This window comes from Dryas octopetala, chromosome 6 (genome assembly GCF_963921425.1).
Source record: "Dryas octopetala chromosome 6, drDryOcto1.1, whole genome shotgun sequence".
In the NCBI taxonomy this organism is placed as follows: Eukaryota; Viridiplantae; Streptophyta; class Magnoliopsida; order Rosales; family Rosaceae; genus Dryas; species Dryas octopetala.
Window position 1 is genome coordinate 380,313 of NC_141371.1, and position 24,301 is coordinate 404,613.

Below are 24,301 nucleotides of genomic sequence, written 5' to 3' on the forward strand. Positions count from 1 at the left end.
TCCTTTTTAGTTTAACGGATTATGACTTGTCAGTGAGTGTAGCTGCTGCTTTCTTTTCTAATGCAGCAGCTAGCTCACCATCAGCTCATCAATGTCTCTCCAGTGGATGAGCTTTTTACAAGCTTTAACATATAAAGAATATCATTAACTCAAAATCAAAATCGCTTTTGGATCCGATCATACTCAAAACTCAAATTGCAGCATTACACATACAAGCACCAATTTAAATTAAAAATCCACATACTGAAAACGTCCAACAGACAACAAGAAGATCAAAAACCTCTCATACATTTATAAGCGGCTGTATATGCCAACATGAACAACATGTTTATAGTTTATACTGGTGCGTATGTTTTCATAAAATGGGAAAAGAAAAGGTGACGATAGCCTCCGTTTCAACTTCTTCAAAAATATTCGCCTTTGTTATGTTATCATCAACTTAACAAAACCCTCAACATGCTTCACCTTCTTCGCAAAATTGCATTCCTCCATCTCTATGTTATAAATACCAAAAAACGTCAAATGTATGATTTAAAATGAAACCCAACAGTGAGCATCAGTATCCATAATCCATAACAGTAAAGGAAATAATACCAATGTTAGATGTAACAGAAATTCAGAAGTAAAAAGAGCAAATGTATTCCATTATCTTCATATCTGAATAAAAACCCCCATGGAGATATATGAAAACAATACCAAATATAAGGAATTGTCTTGACATAGAAAGAGACATGGATTGAAACTAAAGTTGACGAGTTCACAGAGCTCACATATGGGAAGTTCGAAAATTGAGTAAAAAAGCTACAAACAGAAATGAACAGGCATCTCACACATCAGTTTATATGACCATGGTGGCGTCAGTACAACTGAATCATTGTGTTCTTCCAATTTTTCACTTTATCAACTACAATAGTCCAAATCTAAATTTAAGGTGTAAAATTAATAATTACATTCTCCAAAGTATGTCAAACTCATATTGTTTTCTCATAACTAGTGGATAAAAATGTAGAACAAAAACAATCAAAACCCTGTGTCCTTGTTCCTTTGGACATCATTCTCCTTATCTAGTTTCTTAACAATCTAACAAAATGACGACTCCAATTTATGGTATAACGATGTCAAAGAAAATTAGGACATTTATGTGGAGGTTGCATATATTATTTCTTTAATTCCACAACCCACCAAGATGGACCCCATATTGGGAGAACAGCTGAACACACATTGGAAGATGCCTTTAACTAAAAACAGCAAAAGGTCACTCTTGATTCCAGAGATGTGACGAACAAAATTTTAATTGAAAAATAAATAAATTTTTGCAAAATGGCATAGTAGTAACATCAAAAGAATCATAATAACTTCTGATGCTTAGAATTCAAATCTTACAGAAAAAAGACAGAGAAAACATGGCGACCTAATGATATTATTATAAGATCCCTCATTTTTGTATTAGCATATTATTTTATATCAAAAGAAGTCACAAACAGAAAAAAAGCACAACATATTTTTTTTATATATATATATATATATCAAAGCTTAAGGATATAAGGTACTTATAAATAAAAAAAATGCTTCGGGTTATAGATTCATGAAAGAATCACCTGTTTACTGCTCTGCTTTAACTAGTGGCTCTGATCAGTGCTTTTCCTTGTTCTTAGATTTTGAAGGCATCAATCCATATGCCATGAGCCTAGAAGGTGGTAATTTCCGTGCAGCTTGGTGTTGCCTTCTTCTAGCACTCCTGGATAATTTGCTCATATCACCATTTGAGTTCCCTACCTTCCCATGTTCTATGGCACCTGTTGACGAATTTGGTTCCTTAGCACCATCCTTTATTCTCAACTTCTTTCCATTCTTCTTACTACCCTTTTTGCCTTGTTCTAAAATCTCTCTAGCCCTCTTTTTTATCTCAAATCTCTTACTATTGGGTACCTTCCACTCTTCCTTATAAGGAGCAAGCTTTTTTAACGAGACATATTGATTCAACTCCTTCTCATCCATCAATAATATCTCAGCAGTAGTCAACCCAAATCTATTAGGTTTTATTTTAGCATACTTGAATCGTGTCTTCAAGTCTCCAATTGTATCCTCATAATCTAGCTTATAGTATTCATCCATCATCTCCTTTTTAGCTCTCTCCAATATAGCTAATTTACGCTTTTTCTCTTGTTTACCTTCCTCACTCACTTTCTCTTCTTCCTCTTCTTCCTCATCTTCCTCTTCTTCTTCTTCGTCTTCTTCTTCTTCGTCTTCCTCTTCCTCTTCTTCTTCTTCTTCCTCTTTCCCTCCTTTTTGTCCTTCATCGTCTTCATGGTCACCATGATTCTCCTTCTTGAGCTTCAAAACCTTCTCCCTTGCAGCTAAGAATCCATCACTAGACCCAACACTATCCCAACCTTTGGGAAGTCCGAGCAACTCATCCTCCTTATCGAAATCCGGTTTTTCAATGTCACCACCCTCCTCGTCCATATCACTACAAAACCCTGAGTCAACATCTTCCGCTTCATAATACTCCATACCAAAAGCCTTCTTCATCATCCTATCATACTCCTGGGGATCAAATTCCTCCTCCAACTCCTTGGCACCAAACAAGGACACGTCACCCTCCTTAATCCCCGCAATCTCCATTATCTTTTTAAGCCTCTCATCGTTCTCCTTCTTCTTCAAATTCTTCAAATGCCTCAGTTCCTCCTCCCTCTCCAACCTTGCAATCTCCATCCTGTCTTCCTTGCTCTTCCTCTGCTCCTTCCTCGCCTTGACCTTCTTCCTCACAGAGCCCTCAACCTCCCTGGAATGCCCCAAAACCCGGTCCCCTGCATTCTCCTGGAACCTATACTCATACTCCTCTTGCCTCTCAATCTCCATCTCGTCCTCAGACACCAGCTCCAAATCATCCTCCCTTACCTCAGTACCTCTTCCCTGACTCCCCTTCTCCACCCACATCTTATTCTTAAAGAAATCCCTGAGAAACTTAGCATTGTCATCCAAGTCCTCACCAAAATACTCATCCAATTTCTTCTCGAACTCAGCATTATCAATTCCATCGTCATCATCATCCCCCACAACATTCTTGTCTTTCACTGTCAATAACTCTCCATCCTCCTCCTCCTCCTTGGCAGCGGCATCCAAGAATTCTCTCCTAATCTGCTCTTGCTCTTCACCATAAGTCTTGATGGTAATATCCTCATCCTCATCCTCATCCTCATCCTCCGAAAATTCCGGGCCTTCTTCTATCAAATGTTTAGCCACTACATCTTTCAAGTACATCTTTTTCTTACTCTTGCTATCTTCTTTTACTTGGGTCTTTTCGGTTTCATCAGATTTAAACAGTTCAACCTCTTTGTTTTTCAAGATAGGGTCTCGATTTTTTACCTTGATTATAGCATCCAAAAATTCCAAGTCTTTCTTCTTGGAATTGGCGAGAACGACGTCATCGTCCTCGGAGGACGATGATTCTGAATCTGAGTCTGAATTTTCAGAGGGGTCCTCTACCAGGCCTCGCTTCTTCAGCTCCTCAAAGCGTTGGAGGTCCTCCCGCTTCTTGTTGTGCTCGTACCTGCGAGCGTATTCTTCATTGATTTTGATCTTTGATACATCGTCGTTTTCGGAGTCGCTGCCACCGTCGAATAGCTGCATGCCACCCATATTGTTTCCTCCAACTTTAGGGTTTTGAGTTGTTACTTCTTCTTCTTCTTACTTTGGGGTTTGGGTTTTGGGGATTATTATTAGGGTTTCAGAGTGTCTGTCCAACTTCACGCAGCTCACTTCTGCTTAAAAATACTCCTATATATTTATAAATAAATAAGGGGACTAATTTAATTGTTATTTTTGTTTTTGTTTTTTAGAAGAAGAAATGAACTATTTTTTTATATACATTTCTCTCGTCGTTACATGACTTGACACGTAATTAAAAATATAAATACGTATATGTATATATATCTATTTCGATTGTCTCTATATTACATGACCTAATACATGAGAGCAGTTTTGCTCACCTCCTTTAACTCAGGTGTATGCTCACCTCCCATCTAAAATACTGCCACGTGTTTAAAAAACTAACCATGAGTTAACTATTGTATTTAATTATTTATGATGTTATAATGATGAGAGAGAAAAATAATTTGACAACTCATTTCTTATTTTATCCTTATCTTTTATTACTCAACTTTTTTTTATCACCCGTTAATTTTTCTTTTCTCTTTTATTTAATTATTTCTAATAATTTTTACTTCTTTTGTTTTTTTGCTCTTCTCCAGTACGCTTATAGTATTCAAAAAATCACATCCATTTTTTTGGGTCTTCTCATGTATACACATTTATCTATTTTTTTAATTAATTAAAAAATAAAAATATTCTAACAACACATTTGCAATTCGAACAAAAAACTCATTTGCAAAGTTTAATCTAAAATGTTGGCCAAACAAAAATCTAAAACAACTCATTTACATACATAGAAAATCCAATAAAAAAGTTACATGAGTTCAAAAAAAAAAAAAATTATGTCGTTGCAACTATTCTTCTTTCTTCAAATGTTGTAACACCTCAGATTGACTTAAGAATTTGTTTGATCTAAAAAGGTCATGTATGAGACAAGAAAGAAGAATTCTTAGGCAAAAAAAAAAAAAGTGTTGTTGGATTATTTTTTTTAATTAATTAAAAAAGTAGATAAAATGTGTATACATGAGAAGACCCAAAACAATTGGATGTGGTTTTTTGGGTACTGGAGGCATACTAGAAAAGAGCAAAAAAAAAAAAGCAAAAATTATTAAATGCATGTGGTTTTTTAGATACTAGAGGCGTAATGGAGAAGAGCAAAAAAACAAAAAAAGCAAAAATTATTAGAAATAATTAAATAAAAGAGAAAATAAAAATTAATAGGTAATAAAAAAGTGGAAAAAAATTGAGTAATAAAATATAAGGATAAAAGTATAAAAGAGTTGTCAACTTATTTTTCTCTCTCATCATTATAATATCATAAATCATTAAATACAATAAATTAACTCATGGTTAATTTTTTAAACACATGGCAGCATTTTAGATGGGAGGTGAGCATACACCTGAGTTAAAAGAGGTGAGCAAAACTGCTCTCCTAATACATAATGAGAATGATAAATTTATATATACACACACGTGATGTTGTTTATTTTTCTCTTTTTATGTTTTAAATACCATTTTGGAAACCTCCAGTGTTTTTGGAGATTACAAATCTGAATACGAGATAACACGGGTCTTGCAGTCAATACCATCATTTCAATTTGGATAACTTTCTCATTGTAACATCTGCAATCTATTTGATTTCTCTTATTTTGTGTTTATTTGTTTAATTGATCCTCCTTGTAACATATGTTTAATCAATTTTGTATTTAATACCAGTTTTAACTTATTTAAAAGCATAATAGTCATTTAATAATACCCTTCTCTTCTTTTCATGTTGTACCGCAGCAATTTTTCCAATTGGATGATCATGAGTACGGGGCGTTTTCAATCTTTTCCACCAATATGTAAGTAGGATAACTAGCAGGGCCACCAGAGAATAAGTAAAGAAAGCAAGGGAAGGAATTTGGATTATTTGGAGCATTAATATTAGGGACATCAGAGAATAAGCTGATGAAATTGAGAGTTGAGACCTATGAAATTGAGACTGACTATCAGAGGGAGTTGAGAAAAGAATTGGGTTGTCATATGGAAATATTATGGCGCAAATACAAAATATCTCCATCTACAACTACAAGTCTCTAGATGATTTTAAAAGGAGGAGGATATTGAAAATGAAATGATCGATATAACAAGTTTTGATAAACTATAACAAGCTTCGTAATGAGAGAGGGGCAGGGTGTTAGTAGCGTTCCTACTTCTAATAATTTACAAAGCTGAAGATGTACAACCTCAGCATCATAGATTACCAACATAAACATTACAGAGCAAAAGAATTCTCCAACAAAAACGGGTCCTGATTGTTCTCAGCATCATCGAGAATCACACAATGTATATGAGGGATGTCGACAAACTTGTTTACTGTGTCGTCACACTCTTAGCAAGATTTCGAGGCTGATCCACATTGAAACCTCTTAAAACAGTGAGATGATATGCCAGCAGCTGCACCAGGGGAGGAAAAGAAAAAATCACACTAATGGCACATCTCACTCGTTCTCAAAGTAAAAAGAACAAACAAGTTACAAGGAAGAACTACCTATCTATATGTACAGTCTATTACTAAAACTTGTACTTAATAATGGCTACCACAAAGTCTGACATGAGCGAAAAATGTAGCAACTTCAACCCAAATAATGAGAATATAGTAATATAAAATTAGAAACAAAAAATACCTGCAATGGAACTATATTAACTACAGGTTGAAGACAATCCTCAAGTTGAGGCACTTCAATCACTCGACAAGATGCCCCAGCGCATACAGATACAGCATCTCCTTTTGAACACATTACTATAAGACGACCTTTGCGGGCATGAAGCTGCTGAATAACTGACTGCTGCTTACTGTAAATTATCACATGTAGTAAATAAGAAAACCAGTTAAACTTTCAAAGCATGTAAATGCTCCCAAACATGACAGGGCAAACCTGAAGCAAGCATCACGGGTAGCAATCACAAATGTAGGGAGATTTTCATCAACTAAAGCCAAAGGACCATGTTTCATTTCACCGGCAAGTATTCCTTCACTATGCATAAGTGCCACTTCTTTTACCTTCAAAGCACCCTCCAAAGCTGTTGCATAGTTGTATCCTCTCCCAAACACAAGAAGTGACTGCTCAGCAATCAGTTCTTTTGCAAGATCCTTCATTGCCTGGTCAAGCTTCAGGACCTCTCTGACTTTGTCTGCAAAGAACATAAAGAACAAATTCATTTTGTTAAGCTTTATTACAAGTTGCATCTTGGGTAACAGACTGGGGAAAAAAAAAAAAATTCTAGTGACATGTTAAGAAAAGAAAATAACTGGAACTTACTTGGCAAGTCAAATAAACCGTCAATTATAGCATCTCTTCTTGCTTGATTGGAAATTGTGTCAGCTCCTATAGCTAGTGCTAGCATAGCCATCACCACTATTTGACTTGTGTATGCCTATTCATGATGATGATGATGATATGACTATCAATAAAAGATTCAAAATCAGAAAACAGGGATAGAGTAAATATGCAAATTTACCTTGGTGCTTGCCACACCAATCTCAGCGCCAGCATTTATATGAACACCACAGTGTGTATTCCTGGCTATTGCACTACCAACAGTATTTGTTATGCCAACGCATAAAGCACCATTTTCTAAAGCATATTCCAATGCACTCAGACTATCTGCTGTTTCACCAGATTGACTGACAAAGACAGCTGTATCTTCTCTGTATATAATTCCTTGCCGATCCAACAGATCACTAGCAATTTCCATTGTCACAGGGATACCTATTGTTTATATGTGTAATAAACCAGAAGATAATCAAAACATGATTTACAATCAGCAAAGCATTTCTAACAGACAAAAGCACTCACCAGAAAGTTCTTCCAAGATGGGTCTTGCAGCTAAAGCAGCATTGTAGCTTGTACCACAACCAATGAAAACAATTCGCCTGCTGCGCCTAATTGTTTTAAGGTGATCCTTCAGTCCACCAAGGAGAACAGTCTTGGCTTTGCAGGAACCTCCACGTAAAAGCCTCCCCCTCATTGTGGTAGTTAGAGATTCAGGCTGTTCATGGATTTCTTTCTGCATATAATGTTCGTAATTTCCTTTATTTATTTGTTCAACCTCCATCTCTAGAATGGATAATGCTCGTTGTACTGATGCAACTTTAGAAAGGCCACCATGCTTTCCTTTATCAAACTTTAGGATCGACACACCTCCATCCTGAAGCAACACCACCACCGCAGGTAAAACAAAATAACATTTATGAATTCATATTTTCAAAGCAATAGTACAACTAGCAGAGAAATCAGTATCAATACTATCTTGGCACGACAAATAATATTGTCATAGTTAAACCCAAGGCTGCTGAAGCTCTGAAAGGTCCAAAACAGTATATGAGGACCGGGACATCAAACTAAAAGGGTAATTACCACAAATGCAGAGCAATTGATGAAGATGAATGTTGAAGGGGGGTATCCTAAAACAAGTGTCTCCCTAATTATAAGATTAAACATACATACTATACATGGATATCACAACAATTAAATAAAATGTTTGTTAAAGAGAAAAAAAATGGTAACCAAGAAATAAAATCTGCACATACATGGATATCATTCACAAAAATTGAATGGAAAATTAAGTCGTCTTTGTTAAGAAGAAAAATAAGCATAAGCCCTATGCAGATATACTTTATGTTAAAAAAGATGATAGGACACTAATATGTAAGTGTCCTATTAAAACATAAAAATAAAAATAAAAGGCAATATTCGAGTAAGTACCTTGAGATGTACAACTTCACCATCCTCAATCACCAAAACCTTTTTGGTGTGTTCAACTACAGCATTGGCATCACTGGATAAGAAGAGTTCTTTAGCATGTCCACTTTTTGATAGGAAATTATCATCATGAAATGCAGATCCATTGCTAGCATTTTCATTAAATTCCTGACATGATAGCAAAGGGTCAACCAAGCCTGAAGATAGAAATATATCCCCTCACTGGGATACAAGTAGTTGCAAAATCAATCCACATGGGATACAAGATACACTATATTTCTGACCTAATAATATGCAACCTCAAAAATATATCTTAGAACAATCATGGCTGAATATGTGGTGAATAATGTCAACTTGAAAGTTGCTAACTTTATTCCTTAAGGAAAGGGGAAACATGTTCTTTTTTTGTTGGCAGATTTGAGTTTATTTGATGAACCACGTAAACGGTGTCAATGAGACCTATTCATGTGTTTTTCCAATTAAGTCCCCAATTCCAAGCTGCCAAATGCAACCATTTTTCTTTACGCAGAAATTCTATATAAAATGGTTGCAAGTTTAGTCAAGTTTGACGAGTACCCAAGTAAATCCTGTGAAAGCAACATAGCAACTGCTTAAATTGTCCTAATTTCCTTTTGTTGCTTGGCTTTTGGCTTTTGTGCACGTGTTCACACATGAGGACAGGCAGAGGGTGGTTACACTAAGAAATAACTACATTGCACAAGGAATGATGTGATAGAATAAATAACTTGTATAGATTGACAAAGAGAAACTATTGGGGGAACAACAAAGACCAAAACTAGGGCTAAAGCATTAGTAACCGAAATTATTAAGCATAAATTTCAAACGTAACGTACTTTGACACCAAGGAGCAACGGACTCCCACGTTTGCAAGCAATCAACTCATTTGGATAATGCCGGCTTTTGAAAATAAGGGCATAGGCTCCTTCAAGATGCCTCATAACCTCAAGCACAACTTGACTAAATGTAATAGTCTGATCACCTGCAACACAAACCAGATAACACTCTAACATCACCCTGGATTGTGCTTTAATATTCATGTGAAACAGTGGGAAAAACCATTAAAAGAAACAATAAATAAAAGGAAATGCACTTTATCGGTATATGCAAGACACCGTGATTGGCTTTATATATAACCCCCAACAAGAGTAAGTAAAATGCATTCTTCCTGATAAGGGAAAAAAAAAAAATTAACTGATCATGTCCATTTCTATTGCAGAAAAACCACTTTCCCTGCCTTTGGGAAAGTATGTTAAGTCCATATGAGATATTGGCTCCAGAGAAACGAAGAAGCTTTTTGCCACTTCAATAATTTAATGTGGTAACTTTTTGGTCTTTCAGTAAATTTCTTTTGTTCTACTTTTGAACGTGCTAAAGACATTAACCCACTTAACTGTCAAAAATATCAATTGATGAGTTTCAAATTATAGCTTTGTTAGCTAAAAAATAAACAATTGTATGAACCATATAAACTTCAATGTCGCATTTGCAGATTGTAAAGCATTAATTTTGAACTCCAAAATGTAAGATATACTTATGAAGAAAATGTTTAACTTATTTCCAACTTCCAATCACATATAAAATTACCTTCTCCTTCTTTAGCTTTATCAAAAACATATTTGGCAAGCTTTGGAATTACTTCTGTGTCTGTTTCAGATTCAAAGGTGAATCCATGTCGGACTAGTGATTCCTTTAAGGCCTGAGACAGTGAAAAAGAAAGTAAATCAGCAGATCCCATTGTTGGCAGAGACTGTTAGGTATACAACCCAAAAGAAAGTAAATATATTTACAAGCTACCCCCAGCATTACAACTGGCACCCACCGCACCAGCATCGTCACCATTAGTTGTACCAATGCTAACACCCCACACTAGCATGCCAACAATGCCACCATGTACTTCTTTCCACTACAACTGCTACTACCATCTCCATCAACGATACAATCCCACAATGCAAGATCCCTATACAACTACTGCTGCCTCACCCACAACCTCCACTACACTTGCCACCAATAAAACCAGGCTCTCACATTCTATTAATCTTTCAGTCAAATCCAACTATTAACATTAACTAAAACAAAAATCTTTTCACTGTACTAAACAAGTAAAGATCTTTTGAAGTACACAATTTACCATTTCTTGCTAATTGGAACTTGGTAGTACGATAAAGTGCATGTACTCTACTAGTATCATAATTTCACAAAGTGCCATAAGTCAATTATATTCAATATGGATGACCAAAGGATCGTGAAAACATCAGTGTGTCCAAGGCCTTAGATAAGCTTGGAAAGAAACTCCCACAACAAAAGCAAGACAAAACACCAAAAGGCAGGAATACAAGTTCTCAACAATCAACAAAGGGTTTCCTTCCCTAAAAAGAAACAAATATTCATGTCCATCAACAATCCAATGAAAAAATATATTAGTAATCAAATATAGTCATAGTCTCCAAGATATTGTTTAATCCAAAAACCTTAACAATAATTTCAAAAGGAAAAACACCATTTCACTTCTGAAATCTTAAACAAACCTCATAATTAGTGATAACTCCATTGTGAACAACCAAAAAATCATTTCCAAGACCAGAGCTCTGAGGATGGCTGTTCCTTGTAGCTGGCTCTCCATGAGTGGCCCACCGGGTGTGTGCTATTCCAGCATGGTGAGAGAAAAATTCCTCCAAATTTAAATCCGTTTCAGCAACCTCTGGAAATACCAAAATCAACATTAATTCTATGGATTCGAAATAAAAACGAAGAGCTTGAAGGAGGGACAACAAAATCATAAATTCACTATATATCTGATAACCTGTTAGGAAACACTAAATGTATGTATTTCAATTATCAATATATGTGCAAAGGCATCAAAATTGAAGTACCACAAGGTTTGGTTGGGTGAGGTAATTTGAATCCAAAGAAGTTATAATTGTTAACGTTTCATTTGTTTCTCTTGATTAGTGAGAACTTTGCAATACCCCAGAAATTCTTAGTTCAAACATCTATTACTCATATTTTTTTTCAAGAGTAATTTTATTCACACTCCCCATAACTTTCTTCCACTTCTATTATTCGCACTCCCCATGAGCTTTTTGCACTTCTTTTTGTTAAGTGCTTTAAAAGTTGTAAAATATTAATTTTGGAGTGCAAGAGAACCCCCAAAATGAGACTGCAAATAGTAGTTTCCTTTTAACAAAAAGCTTTCAAAAATTGGAATATCACCAAACTCAACCATTAGCATATAGTTAGCGTAGTATCTAATAAATCAGTAACTGTCCAAAACAAGTAACTTGTTACTCAATATATTAGACTAAATTTTTTTTTCCTATAAGAAAATAACAAGTGACAACTATATTTTAAATTTTAGAATAATGAAGCTTTCAAGTGAGAAAATGTAATAAATACACAGGAAACACCAAAGAATCCTTTAAGTTTTTGTTTCTCTATCCAGTAAAAGTGATAAAAAAGTAAAAGAGATCCCAAGTTCCAAACTTGTGTTGTGCTCTTTCTTTTGTGTGCCTCCCAATGACCAAACGGTAGGTAAGGTTAAGCTGGCATTATCTGGTCCCAACCCAGCATGAAAAAGTGCGGGTCGATAAACCCAAACCGCATCTACCAAAACTGACCCGGCCAACAAGTTAACAATGAAACTGATTGAAAAAGAATGAATTGTCAGATTAACCCGGACCACTTTTACTGGGTCAAGTTTCTGTATCCATTACAGTTACTTTTCCGGGAAAACAAACAGAACATACAATTAAGAAAATGAAAAGAAATAGAATTAGAAAATTTAAAATGAAATGGAATGGTTACCTTGGTAGACGGATTTGACGAGGGTCTCGATGTTTCCCTCTTGGCGAAAAACGAGGGGGGGAGGCAGAGAGTTGGAGGAAGATTGGGGAGTGTTTGGATCGAAGGAAATAGAATGGTCGATGGAAATCCCAGCGGAATCGTAGCCTCGGTATTCGAGACGCCTGAGCCCATTGAATAGCACCTGAAGAATATAACGCCTCTCTCTGTTCACGTTGTAATTCAGGTATGCAAATATCCCACACATTTCTCCTTCTTCTTCTTCCTCTTCTGTGTTTGAGAGAGAGACACACACAGAGAGGGAAAGAATGATCAGCTGCTAAGAAGGAAGTGGAGGAATTTGACCTTTGACTTTCTTTTTATTTTTACTTTTAATTTTATTTGGCGGATTTGCAGAGTTGACTGAGTCACTCACAATGCGTCCAGAAGATTGAGACACTGCAGAGGGCTGAGGTCTGATTGTTATATGGGAAAAAGTTAAAGGGTGCTGTTGTCTTTTCACTTTGCATCAGTGTGCTACTGTGGCGCCTTTCCATTGGTTACCAACAATATCGTGGACCAGCAATTACCGTATGGCGTATGATATCTTTATCTGTATTTTCCACTTTTCATACTTGTACTTTCTTAGAAGCCCCAAGAGAGAATGCATTTTCCAAGCAGAGAAACGGTACATAGTTACAAATCTAGAAGAAAATGAGCAAGTTAAGCGAATTCACGCGTTTGTAATATTGTATTCAAATCATAAAGACCATTCTCTTTCTAAACAAGCAAGAAGCATGCAATGGTTACATTTCTTGTCCATTCAAGTTTGAACTAGAATTACACAGACAGCTCACATGGATAAATACATACAAGTCGAATAATAATCAATTCCAAGGCTCCAAGCAGACGTTTTTCTATATATTATTATTTAACATCTCTCATGGAGAAAATTTAAGGTAGGGTTCACCCCGATCTCACAGCGTCTATGGCAACGACTAAATCATCGAATTTGGCCCCTGTCACTTCTTTTACAACCTTGTTGTCCTTCAAGATCTTGAAAGTTGGAACCACCCTTATCCCAAGCTCCTTTGCCAATGGCTGCTAGCAATATTAATCAATTTAAACCATAAGCAAGAGCACAGTCACGCACTCCATCAATCAAGAAAAATGAACTATGACATACTATAACAAACCTTGTTTTCTTGGTTACAATCAAGCTTTAAAAATACGACATCAAGATATTTCTCCGATAATTCTTTAAATTTTGGAGCCATCACCTTGCAAGGACCACACCTGCAAGAAATCAAGAGATCTTAAGGCATAAAGATAGAAAAGCAGGATGATAAAATTTAGTTCAACAAAAGATGTAGTGAATCTACTCTTAGGGGATCAGGTTTACAAATCCTTATCGATATTCCAGAAGATGATCCATATGCAATCCCACTGTGTAATCAACAATCGAACAATGATCCAAAACCACCATATCAGGATTTCCAGAACTTCCAAATCAAGCTTAAACGTAATGATCTAATATAATAGTCATGTCATATATATCATGTTCATGCACCTTTTTGCTGTTATCATCAAATTAATAACAATAACCACTCCTTGATGTGATACAGAAGAAAAAAATTAATCCAATGTACTTAATTTGGACCAAATTGTAAGATCAAATATTCAATATAGTCTTCCAGTTTAAATTCAGATCACATTACATTTCAAGGATTGAAACACGGTAAATCTTCAATTTCACAGTAAACCAGATTGGGAATAATGATCAACTAAAATATGCCCAAGATCTTAAGTACTCAAGGCCAAAGCTCTGTTACTTGGTCTTTGCATTTTCATGTTTGTAAATGGTCATTTTGGTTCCCATACATGTAAACTAAATAGGGTACCACACCAATAACCATTTGCTAAGCCTCTGAACGATTCAACTCCAGCCAGAGTACCTGCTATGATCTTGGTTTGTTTCGTGTGTGTACTAATGGCTTAATTGGGCCTGTGCTATTAATCCAATTTGGAAAACTCCAATGGAATTGCATTGAAACAAAATGTATTTGTACACAATAATTTTTCCGAGGGGAGCATCGTGAAGGAGGTATGATTTAAATCAGCACCCCTTTTAAGTCATGTAATTTGCATAATCATCATGACTGGTGGGTGGAAATTAACTAACAGAAAATCAACAAATTAATATATGGACCCTTATTTTACCAACAAACACTTGAATTCCACAACCTTGAACAACATTCTTGCTTTCATACACGTAATTAACTTGCACAATCCAAAAGGGAACTACATTTGCAAAGAATTTGAACACCTAAAGTTTAGCTCAAAACAAAACATAGTTAAAATTCCATTGCTTAATTCTTAGCATTAACGTATTGACATGTATATAAATTCAGGTTGTGAAGAAAAGAATTCTTGAAATTTTTGTTTCCTTTGATTGAAGTTATTCATGTATTTTGTGAGGAAGCAAACATAAAGTGAAAATAAAAGTAGAAATAGATATAAACGTACCATTGGGTGTACATATCGAGGACGACGGTTTTGTCGCCGGCGGCCTTGACGATGGGCCAGAAGGTGTCCTTGTCGACCTCAGTGACCTGGCCCACTGTGACCTGACCGGCACTGGTGTCCAAGCTCGACCTCACCGTACAAGCCCACACCCTCTTCCTCTTGCTATTACTACCCAACAACCCCACACCCACACCCACATTCTTCTTCTTCTGCCCAAGGAAGCAGCTTGAACTTGAACTTGAACTTGAGGAACAAGAATATACGATCGGATGCTTCGCGGCGCACAGTAACGACGCTGAGGACCGAGGAGAGAGAGTGCCTGACTGCAGAGCCATTTCTATCTACGTATCTGTGATGGACAGGACACGAGAGGAGACGAGAGCCCAGTGAATCCGTTGCAATTTGCATTTTGCAAATAATAGAGGAGGCGCTCTTCATCGGAAAGACGATTCTGTCCTTTGGGTTTGGGGAATGTTCTGAGAGATCCACTGTCCATTTCGTCACTTCACAAACTTTTTTTGTGGATGACGGCATGGCTGGCGTGATAGTGGAAAGACAACATTACCCGCTCTTGTGGGAAACCCAGGGGGACATTTTGGTCCTTTCAAGGGAAACTTTTGGGGTATTTTTAAGATTCATTAAACTTTTGGGGTATTTTTGGTCCTTTCAAGGTTTCAAGGGAAATTTTATAATGACTGACGAGTGATGGTGGATGGGAGAGCTTTTGGGAGGATGAAAGAATTATTTGGTTTTTAGGTTGTGAGAAGACCAAAATAATCATCTGATAATCATTTTGTAATGGAAATCTTGGGGTGTTTAAGTCATTTGGTTGATCATTTTTCAAGCTCGTCCACATAAATGGTTAAAAGACTAGTCAAAAATATAATAACGAAATAAATTACAACCATTTGTCCTTTTTTTTGTCAGAACAGAACAGTTTGTACTATTAAATCTTCTAGAAGTTTTAAAAAAATTTATTTTCCATGGCATATATATTCTGTATACAAAAATGTTAAAGGGAAAAAAATTGTATATTTATTGTGGACATGAAGTTGTAGACTTGTAAGTGAGCAAAAACAATGGGGTTTAGTGGAGAATGTATATGCCATAGGCCCATAGCCCATAGCCCATAGCCCATAGTGACTTGATTTATTTGTTGGGTTGCTACTTGAGTCATCCGGTACTTGTTTTGTTGGGTTGGGCTTGTCAAGGCCTAGGGAAGAGAGGCAAGTGTGCAACTATGCAACTTGAACAAGTTAGGTTTACCAAACTCAAACATGAAACTAGTTTAGGTTGGATTGTTCATTGTTCTATCTTTCACATGATATGAATAGCATGCAGTCCATGTGTCAGGCCCACCTAACTGTAATCAATTAAACTCTTTGATTGGCATGACATGCGTACATCTTTCATTTTGCATTCTTTAATACATTCACAAAGGCAACATGCCAAACCAAGTCATTGACACATTGCTCTTCAAGAAGTCTTATCTAAAAGGATTCATATATTTTTTTTCAATTTGGAATTTGGATAGGTACAAGTCTAGATTTGGTAAAATTGGAAGTTATTCATGTATTAATTCAGGTACAAGTCATTGCTAATTAATATATTTATTTAGGTTTTTTTTTTTTCTTGGTCAAAGGCAAGCTAGTGAATTGAGTCAAATATTGATTATTTTCCATAGAAAGGGAGGGAGGTCAATGGGGACATCATAGGACCGATCGAAACCCGTTGTTGTAGAGAGGAACAGAGTCACGTAAATAAAGCAAGCAAAGTAATTCCCTCCAACTTCAAAACCAAAGAAATTCAGAAAAAACAGGAAACAACAAAAATACAGCAATAAATCATTAATAATAAGGATAAGACAATTAAGAAGAAAATAAAATAGAAATCGAAACAACAAAAAAAGTAAAATGGCAACAATTAGAAACAAGAAAGAAGGCAAAGGTTGGCAGGGAATTGGATGTTTACTATTTTTCGTAAGACAGTAAGACGTGTCGTTTGCCATTGGAAACGCGCAACTCTCTCGTCCCTCGTACGTTGTTTGTTTCTTGGTTTCTTTTTCTTCCATTTCCTCTTATAACACATGCCTTGTGGCTTCTTCTTTTGCCACCCAACTCAGGCCATAAACTTATTTCCACAAAACCCACATTTCTGAGCCTCAACGTTTCAAGTCAGGCAGGCATTGTACGTTTTCAATTTGGGTTTTGTCCAAATTAATTAAAAAAGGTTGTTGTTGGGTCCAAACTCCAAACCCATTTTTAAAAAATTGAATCTTTGGATTGCTGCATCCTATATTCATTGTAGTAATGGATTTTGGAACAACAACAAGAGTAATTAGAGTGGCCTTGTTGGGTGGCATTGTGGTTCTTTTGGCGTTGGTTTTCAATGTGTCGGCTAACATAGTGTTCCCTGTGAATCACAAGTTCAAGGGTCGTGAGCGGTCTTTGGGTGCATTGAAAGACCACGATGCTCGCCGTCACGGTAGGATTCTCTCTGCAGTCGATCTCCCATTGGGTGGCAATGGCCATCCTTCTGAAACTGGGTTCGTTTCTTCTTCTTCAATCGTTTATGTTTTGCATAATGCTTCAATTTTGGTTTTGCCGTTTTGGTGTTTGAATTTCAGCTTCAACCGTTTGTTTTTGAATTATTTGTTTGATTGGTTTTAGGCTCTACTATGCTAAAATTGGGCTTGGGACTCCTTCAAAGGACTACCACGTACAAGTTGATACTGGAAGTGACATTTTATGGGTGAATTGTGTTGACTGCACCAACTGTCCCACCAAAAGTAGTACTATTGGTGTATGTGTCATTTATTACCCTTATTTTCATCAAGAAAATGAACATTTATTGTTATAAATATTGCTTCTGCTACAGAAACTCAGACTATTCGATCCAAAGAGCTCTTCAACTTCAAGCAAGGTTTCTTGTGATCAAGAGTTTTGCACTTCCACATTCAATGGTCCACTTCCTGGTTGCAAGCCAGATTTACTCTGCCAATATAATGTTGTTTATGGAGATGGAAGCACAACTGCCGGATACTACGTCAAGGATAATATACAATTAAATAAAGCCACTGGAAACGACAAAACAGAAACAATAAGTGGAACTGTAATATTTGGGTGAGTTTTTTCCCTTAATTCTCTTTTGTGTTAGCTTCCTATTTCCTATTGTCTATTTGTATTGGCTTACTTGTAATTCATTGTTGCTCTGCTGTTCCTGTGTGTATTAAACTACTGTCTATTGCGGAATAGGTGTGGAGCTAAACAATCTGGGATGCAAGGTCAAGATTCTGAAGCACTTGATGGGATACTTGGTTTTGGACAGTCAAATGCATCCATAATTTCACAGCTAGCTTCATCTGGAAAGGTGAAAAGACAATTTGCACATTGCTTGGATAATGTAAATGGTGGTGGAATCTATGCCATTGGGGAAGTGGTGGAGCCCAAAGTGAAGAATACAACTCCAATGGTACCAAATCAGTATGTGACACTATCTCTGAATTCTGAATTCTTTAATCAGGTTAGGTCTTGGCTTATGAATCTTGTCCTAATTTTATTTTAATGACTATCTTAGGGCACATTACAATGTTGTGCTGAAGACAATTGAGGTGGGTGGTGAAGTTATAGAACTTCCCACGGGTATATTTGGCTTTGGAGATGGGAAAGGGGCAGTAATTGACAGTGGCACAACCTTGGCTTATCTTAACCCAGACATTTATGATTCATTTATGAAAAAGGTAGATAATGCTCTTTTAGTTCCCATTCATTTGGATTTTGTCGTCTAAATACTTACATTGGTACTACACTGGTATTTTTGATAAATCAGATATTAGCTCGGCAGCCTAACTTGAAATTGCATACTGTCGAGGAGGAGTTTACATGTTTTGAGTATTCCAAAAAGTAAATCACTAACTTAACTTTGCTATTACTTTTGCTTTCTGTTTTATTGATTATTTGTTATTTTTTTGTTATATGCATTGGTTTCTTCTTATTTTTGCTTTCAAATTGCTAATTTAAGGTCTAAACAATAGAAGTTTTGCTTTACTTACTTCAGTAAGGTGTATCAATATATGAAGAGCAGCGAGACTTGTAGAAAAATACCTTACTTTCTTTAGGTTTTTTCTTGCAGTGTTGATGATGGATTTCCAGTTGTGAAGTTCAATTTTAAGAATTCTGTTATTCTGACAGTCTATCCTCATGAATATCTATTCCGGTTACGTGTAAGTTATTTAGTGATTTAATTATAATTCACATTTTCCACTTTTTATTTTGTGATCCATTGATATAGGATTTTCTCCCAAGTGGTTTGTTTATTGTAGATTTATACTTGTTCTTTTTAGTAGCAACAGTTCATTTTGGTCATTACCTTCTCAACAGGTTCTTGACTAATTCACCTTTTTCATGACATATACACAGGATGATGTCTGGTGTTCTGGTTGGCAGAAAAACACAATGGAATCTAAAGATGGAAATCCCATAACTCTTCTGGGAGGTAGAGTCTTGAATTACATGTTGAAATTAAATTTAGTTGGTTTCTTCACATGGGTATTTGTTTAATTTCATTCATTCATTGACCTTTCTAATTGTTTTCATTTGCAGATTTGGTGCTTTCAAATAAGCTAGTCCTATATGATCTTGAAAATCAGGCCATTGGGTGGGCTGATCACAACTGTGAGTAGCTTTTAGTCTTTGATTTTATATTTGTTATTATCAGGTTCATGACCTACCTTTATTTTCATTTATTGCATTCTGGATGAATGCTCCTTATATTCATACCTTTGCCAAACCTGTACGTTTATGAGTCTGTAGTTTTTTTCAATAATGGAGACCGCGAATTAAGTCTCTCCATCTCTCTAAATTATCTCTCTAGTGAGAGATGTCAGTAGGATTATCTTCTCTTCCCACAATTTACATGTGTGTACTGTACATTCAGATAACAGTCATCTCTGGTGACTGATACCTTTTCTGGACAAAGGTATATTGAAAAATATGAGTTGTTGAAGCTCGATCGTGGAGCTGGGCAGTTTCTGATTTCCACATGAGAACATTAATTATATCAGAACATGTGAAGGACTGAGGTTCCATGTTCTAAGAATTAGCTTCACTGCATTGTTTATTTGATCATTGTTTGTTCCTTTAAAGTTGGTTATCTTGAAAAGAAAAGGAAACAAGGTTACCTGTTTTGTTGGCATGAATAATGGTTTCTTTTTTGGTGTGATAGGTAGTAATCTTGATTGGTACGGTACAAATAATATAAAAGCATGTGTACTTGATATGGGAGTTCTTATGTTTTGTTTGTTTTGCTTTTTTAGGCTCTTCAAGCATTAAAGTGAAAGATGAGAAGTCAGGGAATGCATACTATGTTGGTTCCCACAATCTTTCTTCAGCTTCCAGTCTAATAGCTGGAAGACTATTGACAGTCTTGTTATTAGTAATTGGTATGCTGCAAATGTTCAATTAATTCAAAAAGTGGCACAGCATCCATTCATTTTGATGCACCATAATTTATTCAATGAAAGAAAAGGAGTGATTCATATGATTTATTTTGGAAGTCTTTTATCTATCTTCCTAGGTGGTTCCAGTTTTGTCCACCTTTCTGGTGCCAATTTTCTTTTTATTTTTATTTATTTAGATACATACACACACATATTTTTTATGAGCTTGGTTGTAATTTGCATGGAGGCCTTATTCTGCTCTCAGAAACTTTTTAAGAATCATGTCATGGGGTTGATATCTCTGAACTGAAGGAACCAATATGCGCGCGCATATGATCGATTAGACCATGGGATGATATGGCAGCAATTGGCATAGTATCTATCTATCTGGGGTGGCTTTTATTGTCGATTCTAACAGACCCTCAGGAAATCCATGTTTTACAGAATCAGAGTCTACTTGGATTGATTGGAATTGAGGTGTAAATGTTTCAAATGTAACTACTGGTTGATTGGCCATTCATTCATTAAATTGTATAATGATTCCTCCACCCCTTGTTTGTTGGGGGTTATAATGGATTAGATTAGATGCATAATGTGTAGCAGCAAGTACGAAACTGAGTGCAGGTTCATGGTTATAATAAGCAATTCAAGGAAATATAAATAGGTGTTCTCTTTGCTATCATTTCACTGAAGATGACAAAAACTTGGATGTATTGATTATGATCGATGATGCAATATATGTTACAACAATAGTATTAGTGATAGAGATTAAAGAAAGATTACAAGTGTAGAGTGTAGACAAAGGTGGGGGGTTTACATTTTACAACGTGGTCCTCAAAAACTGTACAACAAGATAGACAAGTGCCAGAAAGAGTGCAATTTGGTATACATCTCTTTGGAAACCGTCGTCCTTTTGAAAGAACTGAATGAAAGCAATTCAATATATGAATGTGTGAATTGAAGATTAAAAGATAAAAAAATAGCATCATAACAGAGGAAACAGAGGAAGTGTGTGTACTTGTGTAGCTCTGCTCACCTTTGTTGGGTCACCAGAAGGGTCTTGATATATCTCCATGTTCTGTTTTTCTGTGGGGAACCTGCTGGAGAAGGTTTTAGCAAGATCAGACAAGTCCTTTCCACCCTCAATGGTGGCAAAAAGACGACGCGACGTCCAGAAATAAGCCTGCGCAATTAGTGAATTGGACGAAGCTGATAAATCCCAAAACTCTTGGTGTTGAATCACTTGCCCACTTATCTGGTTCAGAGTGAACTGGGAATCAATTTTTAGTATCAAGTCTGCTCCTAGAATACCACCAACAATAATGTTGTTGGGCTTTCCTTTGACTGTCCACTTGATACTTAGGACACTGGTCGATAACATTCTCATTTCTTGCACACTCTGTAACAATTAAGTAACATTAACAGCATCATCAATATCAACAATTAAACAAATTCCTAATTAGAGTAATTAAAACAAAATGAGAAGAGTGACTGACCACAGAGGGGTTTTCTAGTGCAGTGGTGATCCATAGTGGTCTCTTGTATTTATCACGACCACTAAAACTTCTAACCGGGTCCTGTATGTTGTATGCGTATATAATATGAGTATAGTTGCTTGTATTGTATGTGATTATGCAGAAGCATATCTATATATATATAGAGAGAATGAAAGAGAGGTACGTACTACGTACCTTGTATTTAACAGAGACAGCAAAGGTTCCAAGGGCGCGATTGCCTTGGCGTAGCTCTAAGATATCGCGTACAAGTTGTCGAGCTGTGGATTCCACCAAGGGGCTACTAATGCACTCAAACTCGTTGCACAGCTCCCCAAAGTTCATGCCATCAACGATCCTATCAGCTTCTGATGTTTCACAAGTTTCAGAGGACAATTCCAATTCACTCCTCCTACGACCATCATTTGTTACTGCATGCATGCATGTCACAATTTAGGCCTAACATTTCTACTTTTATTAATTATAAGGGTATTTTACATATATGAATGAACCAATTCAACTAATTGAGTTTATATAAATGAATAGAGATGAGAAGCAAATTAATCCCTGACCTCGCAGTAAAAAGAGGTTGGAGTTGGAGTTGGAGATGAAAATAGATTTACTAGTCGTGGCGGCGGAGCAAGGTGTTTGGCGACGGAGCTGGCTGCTGCTAATGCTGGTAGCAGCAGCTGAGGTAGAAGCAACAAGCGCAGTGATCCAAACACAGCTACTCATCTCTCCCCATATTGGCTATTGCTGCTACCTGCCCTCCTAATTCCATGCATACAATTGCATCCCCCCTCTCATTCCCTCTTGTTTTGGATAAGGTTGGGCTACTTCTCTGTGTGTTTGGGTGTAGCTGTAGCCACTTATTTTTTTTTAGAATTTCGTAAATTGGAAGGCCAAAGGCCCAAACACAACAGACTAACCATTGGACCCAACCATTCACTGGAAGAATGGAGCCCTTGGAAAGTAACACCGGACCAACTTGCTGGGTATGCATTTTTTTTTATTTCATTTCCATGTATAAAAATATAATAAGACAAAAAATTAACATGTTGGCCTTTCTGTTCTTTATGTTCAATTTTCCATATAATTTGTTCACAGTTAAAGTTAAAGAAAAAACTGATGTCAATTTTAGTCAAATCCTGAATTTTTTTGCTTTTAAATCAAGTGTTCCTTTAATCCTCATTAGTATGTTAGATGTTAAGCATACATCCTTAACAACTTTAAACATACATATGATCGATGCGCATGTGCAGTTAATTATTGCAATTAATGTAAACTTAATGATTAATTTACTTGTTCCTCTTTTAATTCATTTATTAAAGTACTGCAAAGTTATTGGATGATTTAGTTACTATACATATATTAAAATTTTGCAGGGAGCTGGGCATTTTACTTGTATATAGCAAGTGGTTACAAGTTTGACCCAAAAAAAAAAAAAGTGGTTACAACTACGTACTTACAAGTAGCTAGCTAGTACAACAATAAATCGGTATATATATATATTTATGATCTGTTAAGCAGCAGAGAGAATATATGATGTCAAATCAGTTATATATATACATGAAGAAAATATGTTACTTGATAATAAAATTAAGAGGTACAAGTTGCAGCTCACACTCAATGCATGTAGCCATTTACAAGGTAGCTAGACTTGTTATTTTTGTCATATATATAGATATCTATATATGTTTGTTTTCCATATGGCCATATGGCCCATATGCGTGTTAATGCTATGCATGAAAAATATATATGCATAGGATTCTTTTGCATAGAAGTATGGAGTAGTATTGTCAACAGCGACAGCCCATGCATATTGCTCCATCGCCCTAGCTAATGTGTCAAAGACGTCCTAGTCAATATGAACATCACCATAAAGGTTTATTACAAAGTAGCCATTGGTCCATTTCTGGGTTGATATATAGTTAATACCAATACCTCTCACATATAATACCTATATATTCTCTCTCTCTCTCTCTCTCTCTCTCTCTCTCTCTCTCTCTCTCTCTCTCTCTCTCTCTCTCTCCCCCCCCCCCCATGACAGCATTGATCAAGTATTGAAAGTTTGGAACACATCTCATGTCCAACAGTCAAAGGACCAAGATGTACGTTTGGCAGTAGTGTAGTGATGATCAAGTAGCTGGATTAGATATTCGACGGTTATGCATATATAGTATATTAATTAGCACATATAATAAGAAGAATCAAATTTACATATATAGTAGTAAAGATGAGCAGAGCAGAGGACCCCTCCCCTCTCAGTCTCACATACACACTTGTCTCATGTGTGTGTTCGTTTTTGTGAAATCATAGCAAGTAGATAATCTTGATCGATTAACAATAATATAATTGATTTTGGTTTCTTCTCCCAAAGGAGAAGGCAATAATTAATACTTAAATTCCTTGAAAATGCCTGGTCTGCTCCACTAATTAGAAATTAGCACAGGCAGAGGCACAAGTAGTTTAATGGGGTTAATACTTGACGAGGAGAGAGGAGGAATGGAGCATAGCAAGCACCAGCAGAACATTCCAAGATTCATTGGGATTCACGTTCTCATCATTTCCAACTCATTGCTGCAAAATTATCAGCTCAGTTGTTAATATTTGTAGTATTATTATTATTATTTGGGGTGGGGTGG

At 36.2% G+C, this 24,301-nt stretch overlaps 5 protein-coding genes across 7 annotated transcripts; 1 reads left to right on the forward strand and 4 right to left on the reverse strand.

The window, feature by feature from the left end:
* Nucleotides 1-180: 180 nt before the first annotated feature.
* On the reverse strand, nucleotides 181-3,875 carry LOC147280607 (KRR1 family protein). The gene is made up of 2 exons (XM_086249319.1): nucleotides 1,599-3,875; nucleotides 181-494 (listed from the first exon to the last, which is right to left on the reverse strand). The coding sequence occupies exon 1, from the start codon at nucleotides 3,640-3,642 to the stop codon at nucleotides 1,633-1,635; it is 2,010 nt and encodes a 669-aa protein (XP_086105445.1). The 5' UTR covers nucleotides 3,643-3,875; the 3' UTR covers nucleotides 181-494; nucleotides 1,599-1,632.
* Nucleotides 3,876-5,757: 1,882 nt separating this feature from the next.
* Nucleotides 5,758-12,565, reverse strand: GFAT (putative glucosamine-fructose-6-phosphate aminotransferase). The gene is made up of 11 exons (XM_086246099.1): nucleotides 12,225-12,565; nucleotides 10,949-11,121; nucleotides 10,008-10,119; nucleotides 9,257-9,402; nucleotides 8,406-8,570; nucleotides 7,497-7,848; nucleotides 7,159-7,409; nucleotides 6,960-7,074; nucleotides 6,576-6,831; nucleotides 6,324-6,492; nucleotides 5,758-6,093 (listed from the first exon to the last, which is right to left on the reverse strand). Exons 1-11 carry the CDS (start codon nucleotides 12,466-12,468, stop codon nucleotides 6,010-6,012), a joined length of 2,067 nt encoding a protein of 688 aa, XP_086102225.1. The 5' UTR covers nucleotides 12,469-12,565; the 3' UTR covers nucleotides 5,758-6,009.
* A 350-nt stretch (nucleotides 12,566-12,915) lies between these two features.
* LOC147280609 (thioredoxin F-type, chloroplastic-like) lies at nucleotides 12,916-15,121 on the reverse strand. 2 transcript variants are annotated; one of them, XM_086246101.1, is made up of 3 exons: nucleotides 14,727-15,121; nucleotides 13,397-13,496; nucleotides 12,916-13,304 (listed from the first exon to the last, which is right to left on the reverse strand). In XM_086246101.1, the coding sequence occupies exons 1-3, from the start codon at nucleotides 15,059-15,061 to the stop codon at nucleotides 13,167-13,169; spliced, it is 573 nt and encodes a 190-aa protein (XP_086102227.1). In that variant the 5' UTR covers nucleotides 15,062-15,121; the 3' UTR covers nucleotides 12,916-13,166. The 2 variants fall into 2 exon arrangements, with proteins under 2 accessions (XP_086102227.1, XP_086102228.1); XM_086246102.1 differs by having other exon boundaries at nucleotides 12,916-13,301; nucleotides 14,727-15,120.
* Nucleotides 15,122-17,035: 1,914 nt separating this feature from the next.
* Nucleotides 17,036-20,304, forward strand: LOC147280610 (aspartic proteinase 36-like). Its single transcript, XM_086246100.1, has 10 exons — nucleotides 17,036-17,271; nucleotides 17,396-17,528; nucleotides 17,604-17,848; nucleotides 17,981-18,208; nucleotides 18,303-18,465; nucleotides 18,555-18,628; nucleotides 18,858-18,948; nucleotides 19,145-19,220; nucleotides 19,328-19,399; nucleotides 20,041-20,304. Exons 1-10 carry the CDS (start codon nucleotides 17,036-17,038, stop codon nucleotides 20,187-20,189), a joined length of 1,467 nt encoding a protein of 488 aa, XP_086102226.1. The 3' UTR covers nucleotides 20,190-20,304.
* Nucleotides 20,305-20,857: 553 nt separating this feature from the next.
* Nucleotides 20,858-22,470, reverse strand: LOC147280611 (transmembrane protein, putative (DUF2358)). Of its 2 annotated transcripts, XM_086247520.1 has the most exons (5): nucleotides 22,229-22,467; nucleotides 21,855-22,087; nucleotides 21,660-21,740; nucleotides 21,200-21,562; nucleotides 20,858-21,085 (listed from the first exon to the last, which is right to left on the reverse strand). In XM_086247520.1, the coding sequence occupies exons 1-5, from the start codon at nucleotides 22,389-22,391 to the stop codon at nucleotides 20,984-20,986; spliced, it is 942 nt and encodes a 313-aa protein (XP_086103646.1). In that variant the 5' UTR covers nucleotides 22,392-22,467; the 3' UTR covers nucleotides 20,858-20,983. The 2 variants fall into 2 exon arrangements, with proteins under 2 accessions (XP_086103646.1, XP_086103648.1); XM_086247522.1 differs by lacking the exon at nucleotides 21,660-21,740 and having other exon boundaries at nucleotides 22,229-22,470.
* Between the last annotated feature and the right edge of the window lie 1,831 nt (nucleotides 22,471-24,301).